The sequence below is a fragment of the Polypterus senegalus genome, chromosome 17 (genome assembly GCF_016835505.1).
Source record: "Polypterus senegalus isolate Bchr_013 chromosome 17, ASM1683550v1, whole genome shotgun sequence".
Taxonomy (NCBI): Eukaryota; Metazoa; Chordata; class Cladistia; order Polypteriformes; family Polypteridae; genus Polypterus; species Polypterus senegalus.
In genome coordinates this window covers 15774289-15796540 of record NC_053170.1, presented here as the reverse complement: position 1 = coordinate 15796540, position 22252 = coordinate 15774289, and the positions used below count along the sequence as shown (strand labels likewise).

The 22252-nt window shown below is 40.0% G+C and overlaps 1 protein-coding gene across 1 annotated transcript in view; it reads left to right on the top strand.

The window, feature by feature from the left end:
• Positions 1 to 229: 229 nt before the first annotated feature.
• mrpl10 (mitochondrial ribosomal protein L10) overlaps positions 230 to 22252 on the top strand; it is a 31943-nt gene continuing 9920 nt past the window's right edge. Inside the window, exons 1-2 of the mRNA XM_039739345.1 lie at positions 230 to 306; positions 14382 to 14551. Coding sequence (XP_039595279.1) covers positions 261 to 306; positions 14382 to 14551 — 216 coding nt within the window. The 5' untranslated portion in view covers positions 230 to 260. The remainder of the gene's footprint in view (positions 307 to 14381; positions 14552 to 22252) is intronic.

Below are 22252 nucleotides of genomic sequence, written 5' to 3'. Positions count from 1 at the left end.
TATTGCGTAGCATTGACAAAATAAGTTCCAAATAAAATATGACGCTGAAACTCCTTTTTACCTCATCACCGCGGAAAACATTTGTATTCTAGAAAGGATAGTATAGAAAAGATAGATCTTTAGGGCCGTACGAGAATAGTGATTTGATTGGTCAAAGCGTTGTTGTTTGCTCCGCCCTCATCCGGCAAACGCAGATATCTCGTCACACTACGCAGCCAATGAGAGGAGGGCTGCTACTAGAGACATTGGCGTCTGGGAGGATGATGGCGGCGACGACCTTGTCGTATGGGGTTTCGCTTCTACGTGGTGAGTAAGGGAGGTTGTCCAGTTTAATTCAGGCATATAAGGGAAAGATGCATACGGCGCTTACTAATCAAAACTTCGTGTCGGATTTAAGCAACGTACTCCTGCGGAAAGTGTGCTTTCTAATAAAAGTGCACTGTATGCACTGTCAGCATGGCTCGTTTCCAATTGTATTATTTTCTTTCTGGCTGTCCAGTTTGATTTTATACAATGTTCACGTTTTGTCTTGTCTGTGTGCTGTTAGTGTGTCCATTTGTAAATGTATGTCTCATTCCATTCATTCACTGAGTGTCGAGTCCGAGTTCTTGTAAAAATTGAAATTCTTACTAAGTTTGAAATTAGCGAAAGCCGCCCCAATTCAGTGTGTTCATGTAATGATTTAATTCATTACGTGGAAGTATACCGGGTGGTCCAGATCTAATTATGCAGATCCAGATCGTTTGGATGACTTTGATTTATGCCGGGACGATTCCAGTTCTGCACGAAGACAATTCTTCATGTCGTCAGTTCGCACGCTTATCGATGGTCCGGGATTTTTCGGGTGATTTTCTATGTAATAAACTTAATAAGTAATAACGTAATGAAAATTGCATTATTAGATCTGGACCACCCTATATATCAAGCACGAATGTTTGCGTCACGTATGTTTAATATTAAAATGTGTGCTACAGTTTAAAGTCTAAATATTCTCGATTGCAATATAAATCTGTCACTTCTTATCTTCCGATAGAGGTCGATAGAATGCTAGATCAATAGTAAAGGATACACGATCTACAATAACAAGATATTCGTAATCACTGACCATGATCTAAAACGATACCCCAACGTGCTTATGTGCGTCATTGTTAACTTTGTGAATATGATCATATTCAGGATCGTCGAAATAGCATCAAATGACACTCCACATGTTTATATTACTGATGCTTTGTGAAAAAGAGTAACCACTGGTGTTTCATTAGGGGATGAATGCCTGGGGTCAGTTGATGTGGCATGAACAGCTTCATCCCTTTTGTTATCTTTGCTGAAGACACCTATTGGTTTACTTATTATCATAAGGGTGTAATTTTGTGCACAGAATACGTTCTGTAAATGGCCTAAAAATTTGTATTTTTTGGGTTGTAGAGGGACAAAAGAAGTGGGGAAACCCCAAAAAACTCAATGCCTTGCATAACTAGACATCAAGACAAATTTAACGTTATATCGTATGTTGAGGTTTTCTCATACTAATGGGTTATTAGGTGCTGGACAAAAATAATGAAGTGACTTAAAAGCGTTCATAACGAATCCATCCATTTTCCAACCCGTTGAAACCAAACACAGGGTCACGGGGGTCTGCTGGAGCCAATCCCAGCCAACACAGGGAGCCAACCCACCGCAGTCATCAGTAATTCAAATGAACACAATTTAACATACTTTAAATAAGTTACTGCAGTGTTTCCCAACCTTTTTTGAGCCACAGCACATATTTTACATTAGAAAAATCCCACGGCGCACCACCAAACAAAAAGTATATGTAATGAAATATGATCTTCTAGTTTCAATTTACTCACAATTTACTTACTCAGTCTGAACTGGGCCTGTTATACACGCAGGACTTGAAGAAAGTCACACACAAAGATCTTCAACAGCTCTGAGTCTCTCTTATTTTTTTTAGTTTTTATAGCAGTCATGCTTGAAAAGCCAAGCTTGCATAGGTAGGTTGTGGAAATTGGGAGCAGGGCTGAAATAGCTCTGCTTGCCAGAATGGGGAACTCCTTGGCGGCCGTCAGTTAAAAACTGTCCAAAGGTAGATCAGCAAAGCTTAACTTTAAACCATGATTTTCTCTCGGTACAGTTATTTCCTCCTGCTCCTGCAAAGCCATGTCCTTTCCAACGGCGGTTGAGCTATATGGGTTCTTAACCCAGTCAATGCAATCATTGGAAACTGAAGGGAAATAAAATGACAATTTCTGTTCAAGAGTTTTCAGATGCTTGCCTGTTGTCTCACACTGCAGCAATGTTGATACCTTGTCATCTCTGGATGTGTGGGAATATGTCAAGATTGGCACTTTGCACATGTTGTTGCCAGAGCTGCACCTTTGAACGAAATCCCATTTATCTGCACTTGTGAGCAGGTTTTCGTTTCGGCTTTGCATCCGTGTGTTCAGGTCATTCAGATGTTGAAATATATCTGCCAGAAATGCCAGTCTCGCACACCACTTATCACTTGAAAGCAACTTAGCGTCATCACACCTCTCATTTGTCAAAAACAGTTTTTGTTCCTCCTGCAGCTCATACACACGGGCTAAATACCTCCGTATGCAGCAATAACACTTTATGCTCCACTCCCATTTCCACACACAATGATGCAAACATGCAACTCTTTACAGGTCTTGTCTTCACAAAGTTTGTCATGCGCACAACATCGTCCAACACAGGAGCTAGGTCTGTTGGTAATGTCTTGGCAACGGTGCAGAAAACAATGCGTTGCAATAACATGTGGATGTTGCTCTTTCACTCTGCTTATAAATCCTTTGGTGTGCCCGAAGATGGCGGCTGTTCCATCAGTGCAAACACTTATGCAGTTTTCCCACTTAAGTCCTCCTTGTTCAAGGTAATTTCCTCTCCTGTTGTTCTTTCTGGCAATTCCTTGCAAAACAGGAAGTTTTCTCTGATGGTGTCTCCGTCTACAAAGCGCACATTTGCCAGAAGTTGTGCATATCCACTGATAGCCGTAGATTCATCAAGTTGCAATGCAAAATTTCCGCTGACGTGCAATTTTTCCAAAGCAATCTTTTCAGTGTCTGCAGACATGTCATCAATACGTCTGGCAATTGTATTATTTGAGAGAGGGACTTGTTTCCTCCGCAGGGTGTCTGGGCTTTCCCTTAAAAATAGGGTGAGAAGCTCAGTCATCCGGGAGGGGCTCAGAGTAGAGCCGCTGCTCCTCCGCATCGAGAGGAGTCAGATGAGGTGGCTCGGGCATCTGATCAGGATGCCTCCTGGACGTCCCGGGTATGTCCAACCGGGAGGAGGCCCCGGGGAAGACCCAGGACACGCTGGAGTGACTATGTCTCTCAGCTGGCCTGGGAACGCCTTGGGATTCCCCTGGAAGAGCTAGAAGAAGTGGCCGGAAGAGAGAGAAGTCTGGGTATCTCTGCTCAGGCTGCTGCCCCCGCGACCCGACCTCGGATAAGCGGAAGAGGATGGATGGATGGGCCTTGGGCTATTTCTTTAAGAGCGCCAGGGCCGAGCATCTCATTTACAATGATTTTGCAGACAGGTAGTATTAATGTCTCTGCCACTGTGTGTGCCTGTTTTGATTTGGCGATGAGTTCAGCAACTTGGTAGCTAGCTTTGAGAGCTCTCTCATTCGTCTTTGTGGTTTTCCTCACTAAAGCTGCCTGTTTCTTAGTCTGTTCATGAAGTTGAATAAAATAGTCTGTGTTCTTGTTTTGAAGTGACGGGTGTTTTGTTTGGAGATGGCGTTTAAGTTTGCTAGGAACCACAGCACTGTTGGACAGCTTTTCCCCACATACCAAGCATAACGGGATCGGCTCAGTTGGTTCCCCGGTAAAAGAAAATCTAAAGGAAAGAGAACTTTCATTGTATTGTCTTGAGCTGACCTTTTTTGCTTTCTTCTGACCACTACTCATACTAGGGCCTTCATCTGGGTGACAGTTTTGTCCAGGACCCAGTTCAGATTGTGTACTTTTTCTTTTCAGATATTTATCCATCGCTATCACTGCTGTCACATCCGAAGCATCACTAATTCTATTGTTTGAATGGCAACAGATGGATACACAGATTAATTAGCCATCTGCTGCCACCTAGTGGAAGAGTATTTAATTGTTTTGCCTGTCACTGTCACATAGACCAGTGTTTCCCAACCTCGGTCCTGTGGCCCCCTGTTGCTGCAGGTTTTTGTTCCAACCAGCTTTTGTTTTTAATTGGACTCCCAGGCTAATTAAGTGATGTGTTATTTGAGCAATATAGAAATTAGAAAACTAAGTTTGGTAAAAAAAAAATATATATATAGTGTGTGTGTGTGTGTATATATATATATATATATATATATATATATATATATATATATATATATGTAATATACACACACGCTAGCCATGTGCGCCCAACTACATTGCGCGTGTTAAAGTTGTCTGTGATGGGCTCCCTGTTTAAACGCGGCTGCCAGTCGTGAACTGGCCCCTTCGTCGCACAGCATTATGATTTTTTTATAAGGGAAACAAAATTACAAAAGAAAACCCTTGGACAATGATTCGATAGGAACGGCCTACTCAGAACCACTGTCCGAACAGTAATTATGTGGTGGTGTAGGAGCATTTCTGCTTCTGTCCGTTCACAGTCCGTCTCGTTTTCACGACGCTATCGTTTCCTCTCACAATGTCTTCTCAACCTTTCTCCAATGTCGCAGGTTGCTTTGTGGCAATCCAAAGAGTAAGGCAATATACACGGAGCAATGGTTATAAAAGGGGGACACATTGGTATCCAGGCTCTTTAAAGCATAAATAGGGATCACTTCACTGACATGTGAGCAGGGCACAGTACAACTGTGAGACGTGCAGCACTCGCCAGCTACAGCGTAACAATAATAATTTCCAGAACGTGCGGTTACATTGTCATTCATTTTACCCACTGTCTTTCTTTCATTCATATGTTACGTAGGCACGTACCTTTTATCTTCGGCAATCTCATTCTCTAACCAGGCCTCAGGAGCTAACCAGCGTAACACTGTCCACCACCCCTTTCGTTATTCCGGCACATTGTTGACATCCGTGAGTAACAACAACGTACTAAACTGGAAGGTGGTCTACGCATGCGTGGAATTTACGGACAAATAAAGATCAAGATCTAAATGAAGATCTCTTTAGTTAATTTAAAGCACAACAATTTGTTTAGTTTGAATGTCTGTGTTTTGAGGTGTGACTGGAGTACTACAGTCTGCAGTAGTATACGCCTGGAGGAGATTCTTAATGCAATGCCTATGTTTTAGCTGTCTCTCTACTGCCATCTAGTGCTTCTTCTAATTCTTTTGCGGACAAACAAAGATCAAGATCCAAATGAAGAATATATATATATATATATATATATATATATATATATATTATATTATATTATATAATATTATATTATATAATATTTAATATAATAATTTTATATTATTATACAGTAATCCCTCCTTGATCGCGGGGGTTGCGTTCCAGACCCCCCCGCGATAGGTGAAAATCCTCGAAGTAGAAACCATATGTTTGTATGGTTATTTTTATATATTTTAAGCCCTTATAAACTCTCCCACACTGTTTATAAATATTCCCCGCAGAGTTATACAGCATAATCCCTTTGTATTCTCCTAGATATTAGGTAAGATTCATTGAAATTATGTATATAAACACACTGTTTATATACAGTAAAACCTAAATATTATTTTAAAGATATTGAGTGTCTCCAATATCACACATGTTACAGCCATTATGATAGACATGCCACCAGCAATAAATACGTACAATACAACAAAAATAGTATACAGTAAATGTTTGTGTACAGTGACACTAAACGTACGTACATGTACTAAGTACTGTAAGTAGAAAATTAATTATGGTTACTCACCAACAATGACACGATGACTTGTCCGATAACAATGAGTTTAATTTTACTGCACAACAAAGGAGAGCGTTACAGCCCTTAAAGGAGCCACTTCAGGCGATTGTGTAGCACTGCCGTTGTTCTTCTTCAATCCAAATCCCTAAAGCAGATTCCATCCAGACTACTGCCTTATTACATCCACTTACAACTCGTTTTGCACCCTGGTTAAAAGGACACTGTGGCCGTAGATCTTATATTCCTTTCCTACTTTTTAAATAAAAAGAATTGTAGCCTTCAAAAATCCAAAACATTTACCTTTTCGGCAATCGTTAACATCTTCCGTTTGCACTTGGGCACGGCCCCTGAAGCAGTAGCAGATCGTTTTGGAGCCATAATGAAGGGCTTGGCTATGCACAAAGATAAACACAAAAGAGCACAACTCTTTACACAGCAAAACACGTTGATGTTGAATGAGCGAGATGAGACTTCCTGGTTAACACTGCATTCAGCAGGCAGGAACTTAACTGCGTGCTCTGAATGGTTAGCTTCTCAGTCAGGAGAACTTAAATGCGTGCTCTGATTGGTTAGCTTCTCAGTCATCCGCCAATAGCGTCCCTTGTATGAAATCAACTGGGCAAACCAACTGAGGAAGCATATACAGGAAGTAAAAAGACACATTGTCCGCAGAACCCGTGAAGCAGCGAAAAGTCCGCGTCATATATTTAGTTATGCTTTCATATAAAATCCGTGATAGAGCGAAACCGAAAGTCAAAGCGCGATATAGCGAGGGATTACTGTATATATAAATAATAATATATAAAATAAATATATATATTATATATTATTATTTAATAATAATTTAATTTATATTATAATATTTTCATCTTGATTTTTATTCTACTGTTCTAGGTGTTCTAATTGTGTAATTAATCCATTTTTTACTAATTAGTGGGTCTGATGCTGAAGTACTTGCAGCCTCTGATTATTCCGTGTTGTTTGCCAGCGTGTCTGCTCTGCTCATTTTTAATTGTCATTAATAAGATACAAGGAAGGGGGAAACTGCACAGAGAAAGGGCAAAATATAATGAAATCAACAAAAGAGTGTTCAGCATTTAAATCTACAGCAAAAGCAGAAATATTTCTAAATGTCTTATAAATGTAAAAATCATGCTGCTGTGCTTTTCTGAATGTCGAATAAAAGTAAAAAATAATAGCAGCTAATTAAATGAGATCAGTGCTATTCGGTGTTATCACTGATTAGGAATCTGGTTGGAACAAAAACCTGCAGTCACAGGGGGTCCCCAGGGCCGAGGTTGGGAAACACTGGCATAGATGAACAAAGACAAATTATTTGCAGTAAATAAATAATAATTTTCAGACCAATTAAGTGAAATTGGATCATTTTCCATGGTACACTTGATGATCTCTCCCGGCACAGTGGTTGGGAATCACTGAGTTACTGTACATGCATTACTGATACTTGCTAACAGGCGGTCCAACGATGCTTTGTATTAGGGCTGCACAGCTGCCTGGTTCTTGGTCATTACTCCGTATCTAAGACTTATGTTATAGGCCTCCATGTTCATCACAGATTCTGTACCAGTACTTTGAGTTTGGAGTTTTCCATCAGCACAGAGTAAACTGCTTTCTAAACAGTGTCATGTATTAATGTCAGCAGTGCTTGGATGATTGTAAAGTTCCTTTTCCTTTTTGGCTCCCCAACCCCTGTGCTACATGATAGAGCCAGCACTGTACCAGCATTCAACAAAGGGTTAATAGCTGTGTTGCCTTCAGCCGCAGTCTCTGCCCTTTTTTCTGATCTGTTTTAGTACACAAAACACGACACATCAGGCAGATGAGCTTCTCTTTCATTTGTGAGGTTCAAAACACCTGTGTGCCTTATTCCTAATCGCTACGTTCTATGCATCGTATTTCCGGCTGAACACTCATTGTGTGCAAGAGTTGAGAACCAAAGGGCCCACCTCTCCCACCCAAGAGAAAATCAAACCGGTTTGATTTTATTGTAGCCAGTCACAGAGTAGTTGGTCTCAGACGCTGGGTATGTCACATTAAATGATCGATTTTATAGGAGCCTTCTGCCAACTTCCTCCGACTAGTTACGGTTTCGTAAAAGAAGGTTATGACTGAAAAGTGCTAGAAATATCCTTTAAAATAGCCTTACCATGCCATACCCTCATTAATGAAATTCTTAATCCAGTAGGCTTCCTTTATCGAATCTTGACTGATTACAAGAAGCTGATTATGCAGCCATGAGAGTTCTGACTAGTGCCAAATGCAGTGAACTTTACAGATTAGCTGGCTCAATTACAAAACCCACTTTAGACTTCTCTGTAAAATTCTATTAAGCTGAAAACCCAATGCAAACACCCTGTCAGGTTATTTGTCTGCGTTGCTTTAGTGACTATTCCACCCCAAATTTTTTTTTTCCCAAGTTAATTACCCCATGTAATTTGTAGTGATGGCCGAGAAAAATCTTTAGTCTTATATTTTCGTGAAGAAAGGACCTAACAAAGCTTTTGAATTGAAGGTTTGCCTCTTCTGCTTATCCATTGGTCAAGTGTCCTGTCTTCAATTCAAAAGAGCAACCCTGTCTGAAGGGGCTTCCTGTTTGTGGGCTACTTTAATTTTCCACTGTTAGAGTTTTTTGCTAAAATATTGAAAAATTTTTTAAGTTTTTTGCATTGCATTGTTGTGAGCATAGGACTGGATGACTCGATGCATGCATGGGTTGTGCAACACGGGTAACCGTAATGTGACATTTTCACGGACTATTGATATTGTTTGCTGTTGTCCAGTGTTGGTCAATTTTGGGCCCTGTTCGATCAGAAACTTTATGTCCTTTCTCCATGAAAACATTAGATTGAAAATTATTGTCATAAGCCACATGGGGTAAGTAACAAATGCTTGTTTAACTGGTGCAAAGCCTTAAGCACTCAACCACTCAAAATATAGGTAAACTCATTATTGCTGGATGGGAAAATAATTTGATGATGTGCAATAAAACTACTCCTCTGTTGTCAAACCTGCTAATCCTTTTCAGGGACATGGGAGCCAGAGTCTACTTCTGTGGGCTCATTTCTGGATAGCCCATAGGGCAACCTGCTCACAGACTAATTTTGGTTCTGTACATTACCACAATGAATTTTACATGAAACAACTCAGATGCAGTTGAAATGCAGACTTTCAGCTTTGATTCAGTGGGGTGAACAAAACGATTGCATAAAAATGTGAGGCAACTAAAGCATTTTTTTTAACACATTATGGTAATGTACAGAACCAAAATTAGAAAAAAGTTGTCTCTGTCCAAATATTTATGGACCTAACTGTACTTAGTAACATACAGGGTTAAACTAGATTCCCCCAGATTACCTGTCCTGTATGTCAGACACGGACAAGTCAAGGTGGGTAGCATGCACTGGTACAGTACGTTGCCGCACCCACTACATGACGAAACAACTCTGGATCCCAGTTTGCAACCCCTCAGGCAGACACACGGTCCAGTCCCACCCTCCGGAAATGACCCTCTATCTGCCGCAGCCAGGTGTTATGTAGCTGACCCCTTGGCGTGGTCCAGCCACTCGGGTCCCCAACAGTGAGGATCTTACTTGCTGGATCACACTCGGGTAATTGGGCCACATGGCCGTAGTGCCGTAACTGACGCTCCCTCACAATGCAGATAATGTTCCTCATTCGGGACTCCATGAGCAACTGCTTATTCGACACAAAGTCAAACCAACGGTACCCAAGGATTTTCCGGAGAGACACAGTACCAAATGAGTCCAGTCTTCGTCTCAGGTCACTGGATAGCGTCCATGTCTCACAACCATATAGCAAGACAGGAAGCACCAGGACTCCAAAGACTTGGACCTTCATCCTTTTGCATAGATGTCGGGAGCACCACACACCCCTTTCCAGCGACCTCATGACCCCCCATGCTCTCCCAATCCGTCTACTGACTTCATAGGAAGAGTCACCAGAGACATGAATGTCACTGCCCAGGTAAGTAAACCTCTCAACAAGGTTAACAGAACATGTATAATTTTCACACTATAATTAGGCCATGATTCAGCCAAAGTCTACTGAAGATGTAAATAATAATGCATTTTTTAATTAATTATTAACAAATTTCTTAACTATACAAGCAAACGCTGCTTTGAATTATGAGGAACAACCCAGGGGAAAAAAAAGACAACGGGCTAGAAATCCAGTCTAAGACACCAATGCTGTGAGGCGCTGTGCCATCAAACCACTCTTGTAATATAGTCTTATATATAAAAAACATTATGAAATGAACCAATTGCTCACTGTGTACAATATGAACCCTTTTTAAGCTCATGTTGAACTTCCCTTTACCAGTAAACCGCCTTATTGCAGAAGGTACAACTGATGCATTTATTGCAATATTTTTTATTATTTGTTTCAGGCTTCTACTCCTTGGCAAACTGTTTTAACAGAATGGATAGTGCAAAGGATGAATAGGATAATTAATGAGCCAGTCAAGCCTTGTTAAGGCATGAGTTAAAAATAGCTTTGTCACAGATCCTCGATCATTCCTCTTCACACTCCTTGCTGCTTTAATCATGTGTTGCTGTTTAGGAGTTTGCATTACAACAATAAATTTAAAGTGCCAAACAGTCTGCAAAACGGATATGTAGGACATATGCATAACACAACGGTTAACATGGTAGGCATGGTGGCACGATGGTTAGCACCGCTGTGTCTGACTGTCCGTGTTAGTTTTTCTCCCCTTGTGCACATGTGCTGTTACATTAATTGGTGATTCCAGTTTGCCCTGAGTGAATGTTTATGTTTTTGAGAGAGCAGACCCTCTGAAGACCAGGTGCCCTATCCAGGGCTGATTCTTGGCTAATGCTCGAAGCTGCTGGGATAGGCTCTGATTACACCAACACCATGACTTGGATTAAACAGGTTTTAGAATATTGTACACTGTTAATCGCTACCTGCTTCTGGGGCGGCAAGCAGCAATTGCCCCACAGAACACATTACATTTATGGTATTCCAGCTCTCTGCACATTTAGAATCCTTAGATTTATGCTTGATATCACTTTCATGATAGAGTGCATTAAAGTATGTATATTACATTTTACAGATACGTCGTTACCTTCCTTTAAATAATGAATACTGTTAATAATTACACATATTGGGATGGCGTGGTGGCAGAGCAGTAGCACTGCTGCCTCGCAGTAGGGAGTCACTTCCCTGGTGTTCCCAGCCTGGAAGTTTGCGTGTTTTACTGGTGAGTTTCCACAGTGTGCTCCAGTTTTCTTCCAAAGACATGAAGGTTTGGGGATTTGGTGACGCTAAACTGGTTCTAGTTTATGTCTATCCTTGTGTTCACCTTGCGATGAGCTGATGCCCTTGTCCAGGGATTGTTTCTGCCTTATGCCCAGTGCTAGCTGGAATGGGCGCATCCCTTGATTGATGGATTTAATCATTAAACATCCTTTTCAGAGATATTGTGGCAAGGTGTCCTCGGAATTTAGTGGATGCTACAGGCAATACAAAACACATCAAAGCCGAACGTTTTCTGACCGTGATGATATCTCGCACTGCCACCTGGTGGAATCTTCCAAATTTATGTAAAGTACAGGGTGGTCCAGATCTAATTAGGCAGATCCAGATCGTATGAATGACTTTGATTTATGCGGGGAAGATTCCAGTTCGGCGCAAAGACGATTTTTCATGTCGTCAGTTCGCACACTTCTCAATGGTCTGGGATTTTTCGGTTGATTTTCTATGTAATAAACTTAAGTTATAGCGTAATGAAAATGGCATAATTAGATCTGGACCACTCTATACAACACTTGCGTAGCAGTAGCTTCTGCTATAGCATGCATCATGTTGTGTGAAGTATATACCCGACCTTTAGGGTCTTTATATATTGTATTCCTTTGTGCACTTTATTTTGTGTAGCTCAGTTTAATTCTTTATTACGTTTCTGTAAAGCTTCTTGATGGTATGTGTATAGAATCAACGTTAATCAATCTTATATTAGTAAAGGGGTAAAAACTGTATTTTTCCATACCTGCTTATCTAGTTCAAGTTGAGTGTAAGACCAAGAAAAAGGTGGGGATGAGGCCTGTACAGGACCTGAGGGCACACTTGAATGCACACTTCCACACTCACTAATGCAGGGCTAGTTTACTGAGTAACATTCTTTGCACATCCTTGGAATGTAGGAGGAAGACCAGAGTACCCTGAGGAAAAATCCACACCATCTGTTATTTTTACGTAGCAGACATCACAAATTAAGGTCAGAACTTTTTGCACATTTAACATGGCATGAGAGTATAGGACAAAATTAATAATTAGCTAGTATATCCAGTAACCAGTACAACTCTCCAAAAAATCTTTATGCTGCTCACATCTCTCCTCTCAGATTCTTCTGTTAGTTCAGGTGGGTCAGGATTGATTTGTTTTGCTTATCGAGGTCACAGGTCAGAAATTCCATTTTTGTTTAGAGCCTTTTGTGGTAAATTTGGTTTGTTGTTTTATATATACTGGATATCTCTCGATTATAATAAAATAATCCTGCGATGAGACAAGACTTTTTGGAAGAGTTTTTCAAGTCCCACGAGTCGAGACTTTGGCCATGAGATGTTTTCAAGTCACGCACACGGCCCTCTCGCCTCTCATTCGTGTGAATGCTTTTGTCAGACACAGTTCTTGCTCTCTCAGCTCTTATAAATTTTAATGTTTTCCTCACTTTAAGTTCAAAATTAAAGAATTTCATCAAGGGTTATCAACATTAAAAAGAATACACGGGCAATCCTAGCACAGAGAAACGATGAAGTCAAACAAATTAACGCCAAAAATGACGAGTGGTTACACTGCAAATTGGTTAAATGCGTAGCAATATACTGTGCTGAAACAGTTTGTGGCGATGGTGCGGAAGATGAAAACATCAACTTACAATATCACGAAAAATATCTACAACCGTTAACACTGTCCGGTCTTCCTCCACACGAATTACTGTAGAAAGAAGGATGTATCCAAGAAAGGTAACGTAGTACATCTTCAGGGGATAACATTAGACAACAAAGGAGATCTTGATATGCCATTCATATTAAAACGTTTACAGTTTCCCGTTAGAATAGCTTTTGCAAAGACCATTAACAAATGTTAGAGCCAAACATTCAAAAAAGTCATTTTATTTAATAAAGGGAAAGAAACGAAATTCAATCACATGCAGTTATACGTGGCGTTGTGTTGAAAGTCCAAACACAGGATCATAATTCAATGCGATATTAATGAAAATTTTAATTAAAAAATAATTTTTACTTAAGTTTTACAGTAAAAGTGTAAGTTTTTAAATGTTAATTTCAAAGCCAAATAGAACAAAATCATACTAAGCAACGAATAACTCTTAATGCAACATGAACCATAATTTAAATTCAAATTATTACGTTTTAGTATTTTTTATTATCGTTAATTACTCGCTGTAATATAAAATAGTAAATTATACGTTCACATCCCCATACATGAGTGGCAGAACCAACCGCAAAGAGGCTAACGTAGTGCAAACACGGGGGTTGGCAAGCGAAGCGAGCAGGGGGGCTAAGCCCCGTAGTCTTTTTTTTTTTATGATGCAGATAGTGTATGTAAATCATGAATACAATTACGTTGAGTTGATCAGATAGCAGATCAAGTTGATGACTGGCATTGTAAGAGCCATTTGTTAGTTATTTTAAGTTATAGTAAATTTTTGCCTATATATTAGTGCATAGTCTATGGGAGGTTTTTTACAGCCCCCATAAGTTGAATTGAATTGGTATATTCTAACTATTTCTAGCTCTCTGACTACACATTATACTCAGTTAGTGACCTGTCTTACCGTGTGTAAGGTGTTGAGGGCACACGGTTTTAAGCCGTGCCTTACGTGCCCCGTAACATGAAAGACAACGTTCTCTGTTGAATGTGCAGTGCCGTATGTTTAAAGCGTACTGAAGAAGAAGTAAAGCATCTTAGAATAGTATAGAATCAGTAGAGAAACAACTAAAGTTTGACAATTTAAGCTAAGTTTAGAGAAGAGACATTTTTTTCAAATTTTTTGCCTTTAATTATATGTGTATAACAACCTTTTTTCTTTATTCTTGTGTGGACCGTTTGCTTTGAATTTTCACTAAATCTTTTAAAATGAACTTTTGGACTGAGAGATTTCTTTTGGCACACGTTTTGCCCGTGCTTGATCCTGCCTTACACACCCACAACTACAGGCATTGAACCTTTTTTGCACTCTGTTTTTCATCCTAGCTGTTTAGCCTCCAGGGTGGACTAAGCATTTTGCCTCTTTGCTTCTGTAAGGCCAGCCACTTTTATGGTTCTGCACTTGTTAAACTGCCTTAATACAATATGTCATTCTGGGTTCTTCATGCTAACTTAAAACCAAATAGTGCCAGGTGAATGCCAATATTGTGCAGTTACTGTGAGTAATTATGCTTGTATTCTTCTAGGATGGCTGCCCAGTGTACATAATGTTCGGCACGGCTCCAAGGCTGTAACCCGTCATCGAAAGCCCATGCACTTCCTTAAACAGAAGTTGATGGCTGTAACAGAGTATATACCTCCAAAGCCAGTCATTCCAGATAGGTGTCTTAAACCTCTGCCTAAACGGAATCAAGAGGTAAGCAAAGCATGATTTATACTAATACAGATATTATTTAAAGATTACATCTTGTGGGTATACTGGGTATTGAGAAACTTATTTAATATTGGAAATTGGCTTTCATGCCCTGCGCCACCCAGTTTTTTTTTTTTCTTCTTTTAAATAGACAGACTGTCATGACACATCTGAGGCATGTAGAGTATCCATTTAGGAATCTAAAGTAGCATTTTTCATATTTGTAGATGAAAATGTCTTTTTGGGCACATTTGACTGGGGCACATTTGACTGGGATATCCTGCAAGCACTGGAATAGTTTCAGATAGATCGATCGATCGATCGATCTATCGATCTATCTATCTATCTATCTATCTATCTATCTATCTATCTATCTATCTATCTATCTATCTATCGTCAACATGCCTTCCACATTTCTGTGCAATATTTATGACAACCAAAGGAAATTGGAAGTCAGTTAGTCATTTATTTGATCATAGAGTCTTGGCACAGTTTTCCTTTAAGTCATAGTACATACGCAGAAACTTACACGATGGTCACTGTGAATTCACAAGTGAATAGGTAAGTAGATAGTTAAAACAGTACACAACCACTTGTTTGTGAAGCTCTATAGCATGGTGAAGAATAGAGCTGTATGGTATTAACAATGGCAGTATTGTGTACTAGCCAGCTGTAGATTTTGTATAGGGCTGGGTTTGAATCTCATCCCTGGCCATTATCTGTGTAATGTTTGTACGTTTTCCCAACGTGGCTTGTCCTCCCACATCCTCAAAGTAATGTAGATGAAGTGAATTGATGATTCTACATTATTTTGAGTGAAAATGTGGATTGTGGTTCATGTATGGGGTGTAAAGTGACAATTTTGTTTAAATCTTGAGAAAAATCTTACCCTAAATCTGAGCTCAACAAGCCAAAGCCAAACACAGTTTATACCAATGTATCTACCATACACACACAAAGTGGTACCTGTTCCCATACAGGCTCGCTAATGAAGAAAGCACACAAGTGAACATCCTGTTCTGTGTAATGGAAGATCATAAAACAAAACAATAATAAAAAAATAAAAAAAGTGTAGACCTACAAATTCAAGAATGACTCCTCAGTAGTTCCACCTACCACTGCATTTAGCTAACAAGGTTACTAAAATAACACTGACGCATTGTCTAATATTTTGCCAAAACATAAAACTGCACCAAGGCTGATATGTGTGCATACCATCATAAACAAACATAAGCAAAGGCAGATATTTAACCACTTGACTCAACATTAGAACTGAAAACAGTCTGGGAGCTGAATCTCTACAGCAATCAAGTAATCAAAATCACAGTACATTGCTCTTTAGGTTACATTTTCACATTTTTCACCAAACAGTAATTTTTATTTCTTTTTCATTTTTTATTATGCAAGTTTTCATTATGTAAATCGCATGCATTGTGTGAGTGTGTGTGTATATATGTGCATACAATAAACAGAAATTTCAAAATTCACAGAATGAGCTACATGATATATTATATCCTAGGGGTGAAAGATTGCTTCTTGGGGGGACGGACAGACAGACTTCTTTTCAAAGGTCAGAATATCACAAACATATATACTGTAGTCCCAAAAAATGGTATAAATAAACAGTTTTATAACATTTGTGCAATCTGAATATACAGATCAGTATTTAAAAACGTTTGTGACTTGAAAATGTATGTATTAGGTAAGTTTTAAGGTGTTTGTAGGCTCCATTTTTAACTACAAGAATAGGGGCGATATTTTTTAAACTTGTAAAAAAAAAAAAAAGCTTAAATTAAATACTGTGTCATGATTATGAAAAAAAAAACTGTACAGCTTAAAAAACATCAGTTATTCCTTTAGAGATTTTTTTTCATTGTTTTATTTCAGTAGCCCCACTCTGCTATTTCAATATACATCACTTTTTTATGATGTATTGGGGAATTCATTTAATATGTTAAGATTAAAAAAAAAATGTTTTTTTAAACATTAATAATTGCACATAGACAAGTGTTGCTTTTACAAAATGACGGTAGACACGAATTAACAGAGTAAAGCAAAATGGGAATTGGAGATTGAACTGGACATTGAATTAGAAATGGATCCATACCACTTCATTCTACTTTCCTGTACTTTCTTAGATGTCTCTCCCACTTTTGTTGTACCTCCTGATTGTCTCATTTCTTAGTCTGTCCTTTCTCTCATCCGTAATGATGGAATCAATCTTTTCTCTGTTTTCAAACTAAATATGCATTTTCAAGGTTTTTGTGACTAGCCCAGTAGAATAATGTAAGCTGGCGTGTGGCGAGTCCTTCGGCATATTCCTTACTTTTTTAAAAAGCTGCCTAGCTCATTGGAGTGACTGCGCCACACTGAACATTAGTCCTTCATGATGACTCCATTGAAGGTTATTCACAAACACAAGCCCTGATTTGTTTCAAGTCATTTAGTCGAATGTCTCACAGTGCTAAGTCTCTGTTTGTTCTTGACACCAAGTACTACTATTATGACCGTTCTAATCTCTCTGTAAGATTAGGTACAGCAGCTTTTATATCTCTGCTTGTTGAAACCAGTTGCCTGCATAGTTGAGAGAAATAATTTGCATGTTTGTGGAATGTACACGGTGTGAAAGTTTTCATTTAGTTGCGGTTGTACTAAACTTTCTCCTGTAGTGGTAATACAGTGCATCCGGAAAGTATTCACAGCACATCACTTTTTCCACAATTTGTTTCCAAAATGGAATAAATTCATCTTTTTCCTCAGAATTCTACACACAACACCCCATAATGACAAAGTAAAAAAAGTTTACTTGAGATTTTTGCAAATTTATTAAAAATAAAAAAACTGAGAAATCACATGTACAGAAGTATTCACAGCCTTTGCTCAATACTTTGTCCTAACACAGGGTCACAGGGGTTTGCTGGAGCCAATCCCAGCCAGCACAGAGCGCAAGGCAGGAACCAGTCCTGGGCAGGGCGCCAGTCAACCGCAGGACACAAACCACACACTAGGGACAATTTAGGATCGCCAATGCACCTGACCTGCGTGTCTTTGAACTGTGGGAGGAAACCGGAGCACCCGGAAGAGAACATGCAAACTCCACGCAGGAAGGACCCAGGGAGCGAACCCAGGTCTCCTTACTGCAAGGCAACAGCACTACCACTGCGCCATCGTGCCGCCCGTGGAGAATATTCACCTTGGAATTTACATGAGTGTGTGTTTTGAAGCCGAGGTGTTGGGTAGTGTTAAATGACATGTGTTAGCTGTGAGAGTCAGCATTAAGAACGTGCTGGTTTGTGTGTGTGTGTGCATGTAAAACATAGGCATATCTAGAGCAAAATGAACATACAATAGATCCAACAAAAATGAAAGATTTAGCTTTGTGTGCTAATTGCTTCTACCCAAAGTCCAGATGAACGTTGGTAAGACTAGTAAGAAATACTGATTTAACTGATATGACAAAGCAATGTCAGACTTGCTGTAAGGATTGTAAGGGTCCAGCAATAAACACAGCCAGCTGTAGATAACACGGTAAGAACCAAACCTTGTTGAGGTACCAGTTCATTACAGGGCCCACTCTCATATACTTTACCTTTTAAAAGTCAATATGAATAACAACAAAAACAATGGTAATTGGATTAAGACAAAACAAATTCTGTTTATTTTAAATGCAGTCTAAAGAGGTTTGTGTAACATTGCAAAAAAAATGAAATCCAAAAAAGAGCCAGAAATAAAGCTGCTGTTCGTTATAAAAAGCGATCCTACAAGTTAACCGTGATAGTATAGAATACAATACGTGAGCCAAACTAAAATGGATGATTTAACAATTCAGAGCAACACCCTAGTGTGTTTCTTATTGATTAACACCATCATGAAGTCAAACTATGATTTGGCCCATTTCAAGGAAAGTTGGTCTCTTAATCAGGGTTCAGGTTTCTACCCACCGAAATAAAAATGCACCAGTAGGAGCAGCTGAAGGGAGTGACTGTTCAGCATTCCAGACTCGGTTGGAGATTCATGGAAAGTAAGCCATTTAACTCCTTCATAGCAGCACTCGTGTGTTAAGTGTGCCTGTCAACAAAAATCCTCTCTGCAGTAGTAAAAACAATGTTAACTAAAATGTGTTCAGTTGATTCTGTAATAATCTTTTCGTCTTGGTTCTTGCAGTTTGCAAAATGTTACCTTTTAATAGAAGCGAAAAGTCGAAAAGGCAGATTTGTGTGCTCTGGACATAGTGGTGTAATTTCAGCATGACACTAATATCACAAATTTATGTATAATGAAGGGAGCAGCCCCTATAGAAAAAAGAAATACAGGCAGTCCCCGGGTTACGTACGAGATAGGGACTGTAGATTTGTACTTAAGTTGAATTTGTATGTAAGTCAGAACAGGTACATAAATTTAATAAATGCTATTGTTGACCGACTGTAACCAAGTGCTCTGCCAATGAATGGTGGAGTTTCACCTCTCTCTGACCTTTTTATTATTTCTACTTTATTTTCAGTGGTGATGGTTTTTCTCTTCTTTACTGTATCACCAGCACTTGCATCAGATTTGTGTTTCAGAGACATTGTTGAAGGGTGAAGACAAAAGATTAAGATGAGCTCTTCTGCACAGCACTGTCCACGCTATCACAGCAGGAAGGCACCAGTCATCAACACGTGTGATGTACTGACAAGAGACAACTTCCTGCTATGTATGTAACAGTACAAGCAGGCTTGCTATTGAGAATGAATGGGGGCATCGACGGGCGGTTCATCACCAGCCCACCTCACAGTCACCTCCACTACAGTATGCTTCCTGCAGCGTCTGCCCAATCGAGAACGAAATACAGTGCGGCCAAAGGCGGGTAGTGAATCGCCCCCATTCAATAGGCAGCCATCCAATGCACACTACAGTGCTACCCCCTGCCGCCCATGTTCATCCTCAATGGCCTCCATTCAGCCACAACCGGGTCACTGCTTGCAGCATTACCAGCCACCCACCGAGAACAAACGGGGCAGCCATGTGTGGTGGGCGGGCGGGCAGTGAAACTACTTGCCGCTGGGAGCCACCCAAGGGACACTACACTGTGCGGGCAGCGAAATCACACCCCTCCAGCCACCGCTTGCAGCGTCCCTAGGCCGAAGATGACGCAGTGGCTGTGGCCTCGTTCCTAAGTCATAGGTTGGATGTTCATAACCTGAGGACTACCTGTATAAGAAAAAAAATAATAGTCGGTTGCATTCAAATCTTCATTAAGTAATACAAATCTGTAAATCATATTGAATAAAGGCATCGGCCGAACATACAGGGTGAGCCAAAGTGAAGTACCACATTTCTTAAGGTCATTGCGTGAGGTAGAGGCAGCTGAATGGGTTTGGGTGGGAGTCCTTTGGTAAGTGATCCCTTGTAGGTTTTCAGTTGGTAACATGCCTTAGTCAGGTGCGCACAGTTCTTTTGCTGTCGAAGCATTCTTCAAAAACAACAAATCCATCATCACTATACAACTAGCCTTCCAAACGCACTTCAGCATCCCTGCTAACAGTGACGTCCTGAATCGGAAAACAATTCTTCAGTGGGTGGCTAAATTTAGACAGACGGGTACAACATTGAACAGAATCTCTCCAGGCCGTCCACGGACTGTACGAATGCCGGAAAACATCCAAGCTGTAAGGGCATCGATTTTGCGGTCTCTCCTAGATGTTCCTTAATTAGCAGCCAAACAACAATAAGATACAAAATGAATAAAAACAACTGGTAACCATCATACAATATCTGTCTATCTGTCTGTCTCCGGCCACGCGTTGCTGTGGCTCAGTCTGGTTAAATGGAAAAGAAAGAAAAGAGAAAGCGCACGTTTCTAATATGTTTAATTTCACAATGCTTGTGGGTATACTGTACAATATTTTTTGTTGTTCCATTGTCTGTGCAGATATAGAGATTGGCTGGTTTGCCGACTCTAGAACATGCAACATATAATTGTCCATGTGAGAAGCAATCCGTGTCTAGATCTAGACCGCACAATTGTAAAGACTGGCCCTGAGCTTTGTTGATGGTGATTGCAAACGCCAATCGAATTGGGAATTGCAGTCTCTTAAATAGAAATGGCATATCTGTTGGAATCATAGGAATGCGAAGAATGAGGACATCTTCACCTTTGAAAGGTCCTGTCAAGATTGTTGCTTCTACGACGTTGCTCATTAATGTTTTTACTGCAAACCGCGTGACGTTACAAAGCTTTGGCTGGTTGATATTTCGGAACATAATTGGGACGCCGATTTTCAATTGCAGTACGTGTGGTGGCATCCCTGGCAGATCGAGTGAATTAAAAAATTCTGTTGGATAATTAACCGCTTCATCTGCTTCCACAACAGTGTCGACGGACTTGTATGTGACTGCCTCGCTTTGATTGTTAGACTGAATAATATTGTTAAGTTCAGAGACGCCTTTTGTTCTTGGCCGCAAGAATAGCTCGTTCACTCAGCCAATCGTGATTCTTATAATTGGTGTGAATATTGGGAAATACTTTTTCAACCAATTCTTCTTTTGACGTCACTAAATTGCAGAAGTTATGAGGCAATGAAATTCGTCCTGAGGTCAGATCAACCGGCACCTTTCCGTTCCCAATTTCCATCAATTGATGTGAGAATATCTCAGCTGATCGACCGTTTTGCAGCTGGACATGCATATTTGTAGTTAATTTTAACATCTTTACGTGTCGCCACAAAGTAGAGTATTTCAGGCAAGCATTTATTTCGTCCGCTGGTGTCGATCGAGGAATTACAGGTAATGTTTGCCTGAAATCCTCCTGTAAGCAATATTAATGCGTTCCCAAATGGTCTGATGTTTCCACGCAAATCTTGCAATGATCGGTCAAGAGCCTCAAGCGATTTTTTTGTGCGCCATTGTGCATTCATCCCAAACAATAAGTTTGCATTTCTGCAATACTTTTCTCATGCCGGATGCTTTGGAAATGTTGCACGTGGGAGTTTCAATGAATTGCATGTTTAATGGCAATTTCAAAGCGGAATGAGCAGTTCTTCCACCTGGTAGCAATGTCGCAGCTATTCCGGACGACGCAAGAGCTAAGGCTAAGTCATTTTGGGATCGAATTGCTGCCAGAATCAATCTAATTACGATCGTTTTACCAGTTCCTCCTGGCGCATCTAAGAAGATTTCTCCAACCCCGTTATTGACAGTTTGCATTATTTGATCGTAAATGCATTTTTGCTCAAGCGTTAGCTTAGGAATATTTGATTGCACATACGACAAAAAATCACCCGTGTTCTAGTTTTATTGACGACGCAATTCTAAATCGAACGAAGCAGCAGCAGATCGATTCAGTGTTGGCATTCCCAATTGATTGAGAATTTTGTTTGCGATTTCTAAGCACAAATCTTCAATCAGTATCTACGTTTCGTTGTAGATTTCTGCTGTGGAATCCATGTTCATATTTGAATTTTCCTTACGTATTCGACGGAAAAAATCTTCAACCATGTGTGATTTATATTTTTCCCATAACTCTGATGGAGATGAAGGAGAGCAGGCGGTCAATATGATTGCAAACAATGCACTCATTTGATTTGGGTGTGACGTGTTGCACGCGTCATTAATGCATACATCCCAGTGTCGGTCGTTCTCCAATAAATTCAGAGCTTGACATGCACTGCGGAAAGTGGCATGTGTAACACCGTTGACAATTCTCAATTGCTGGAAAGACGTTGG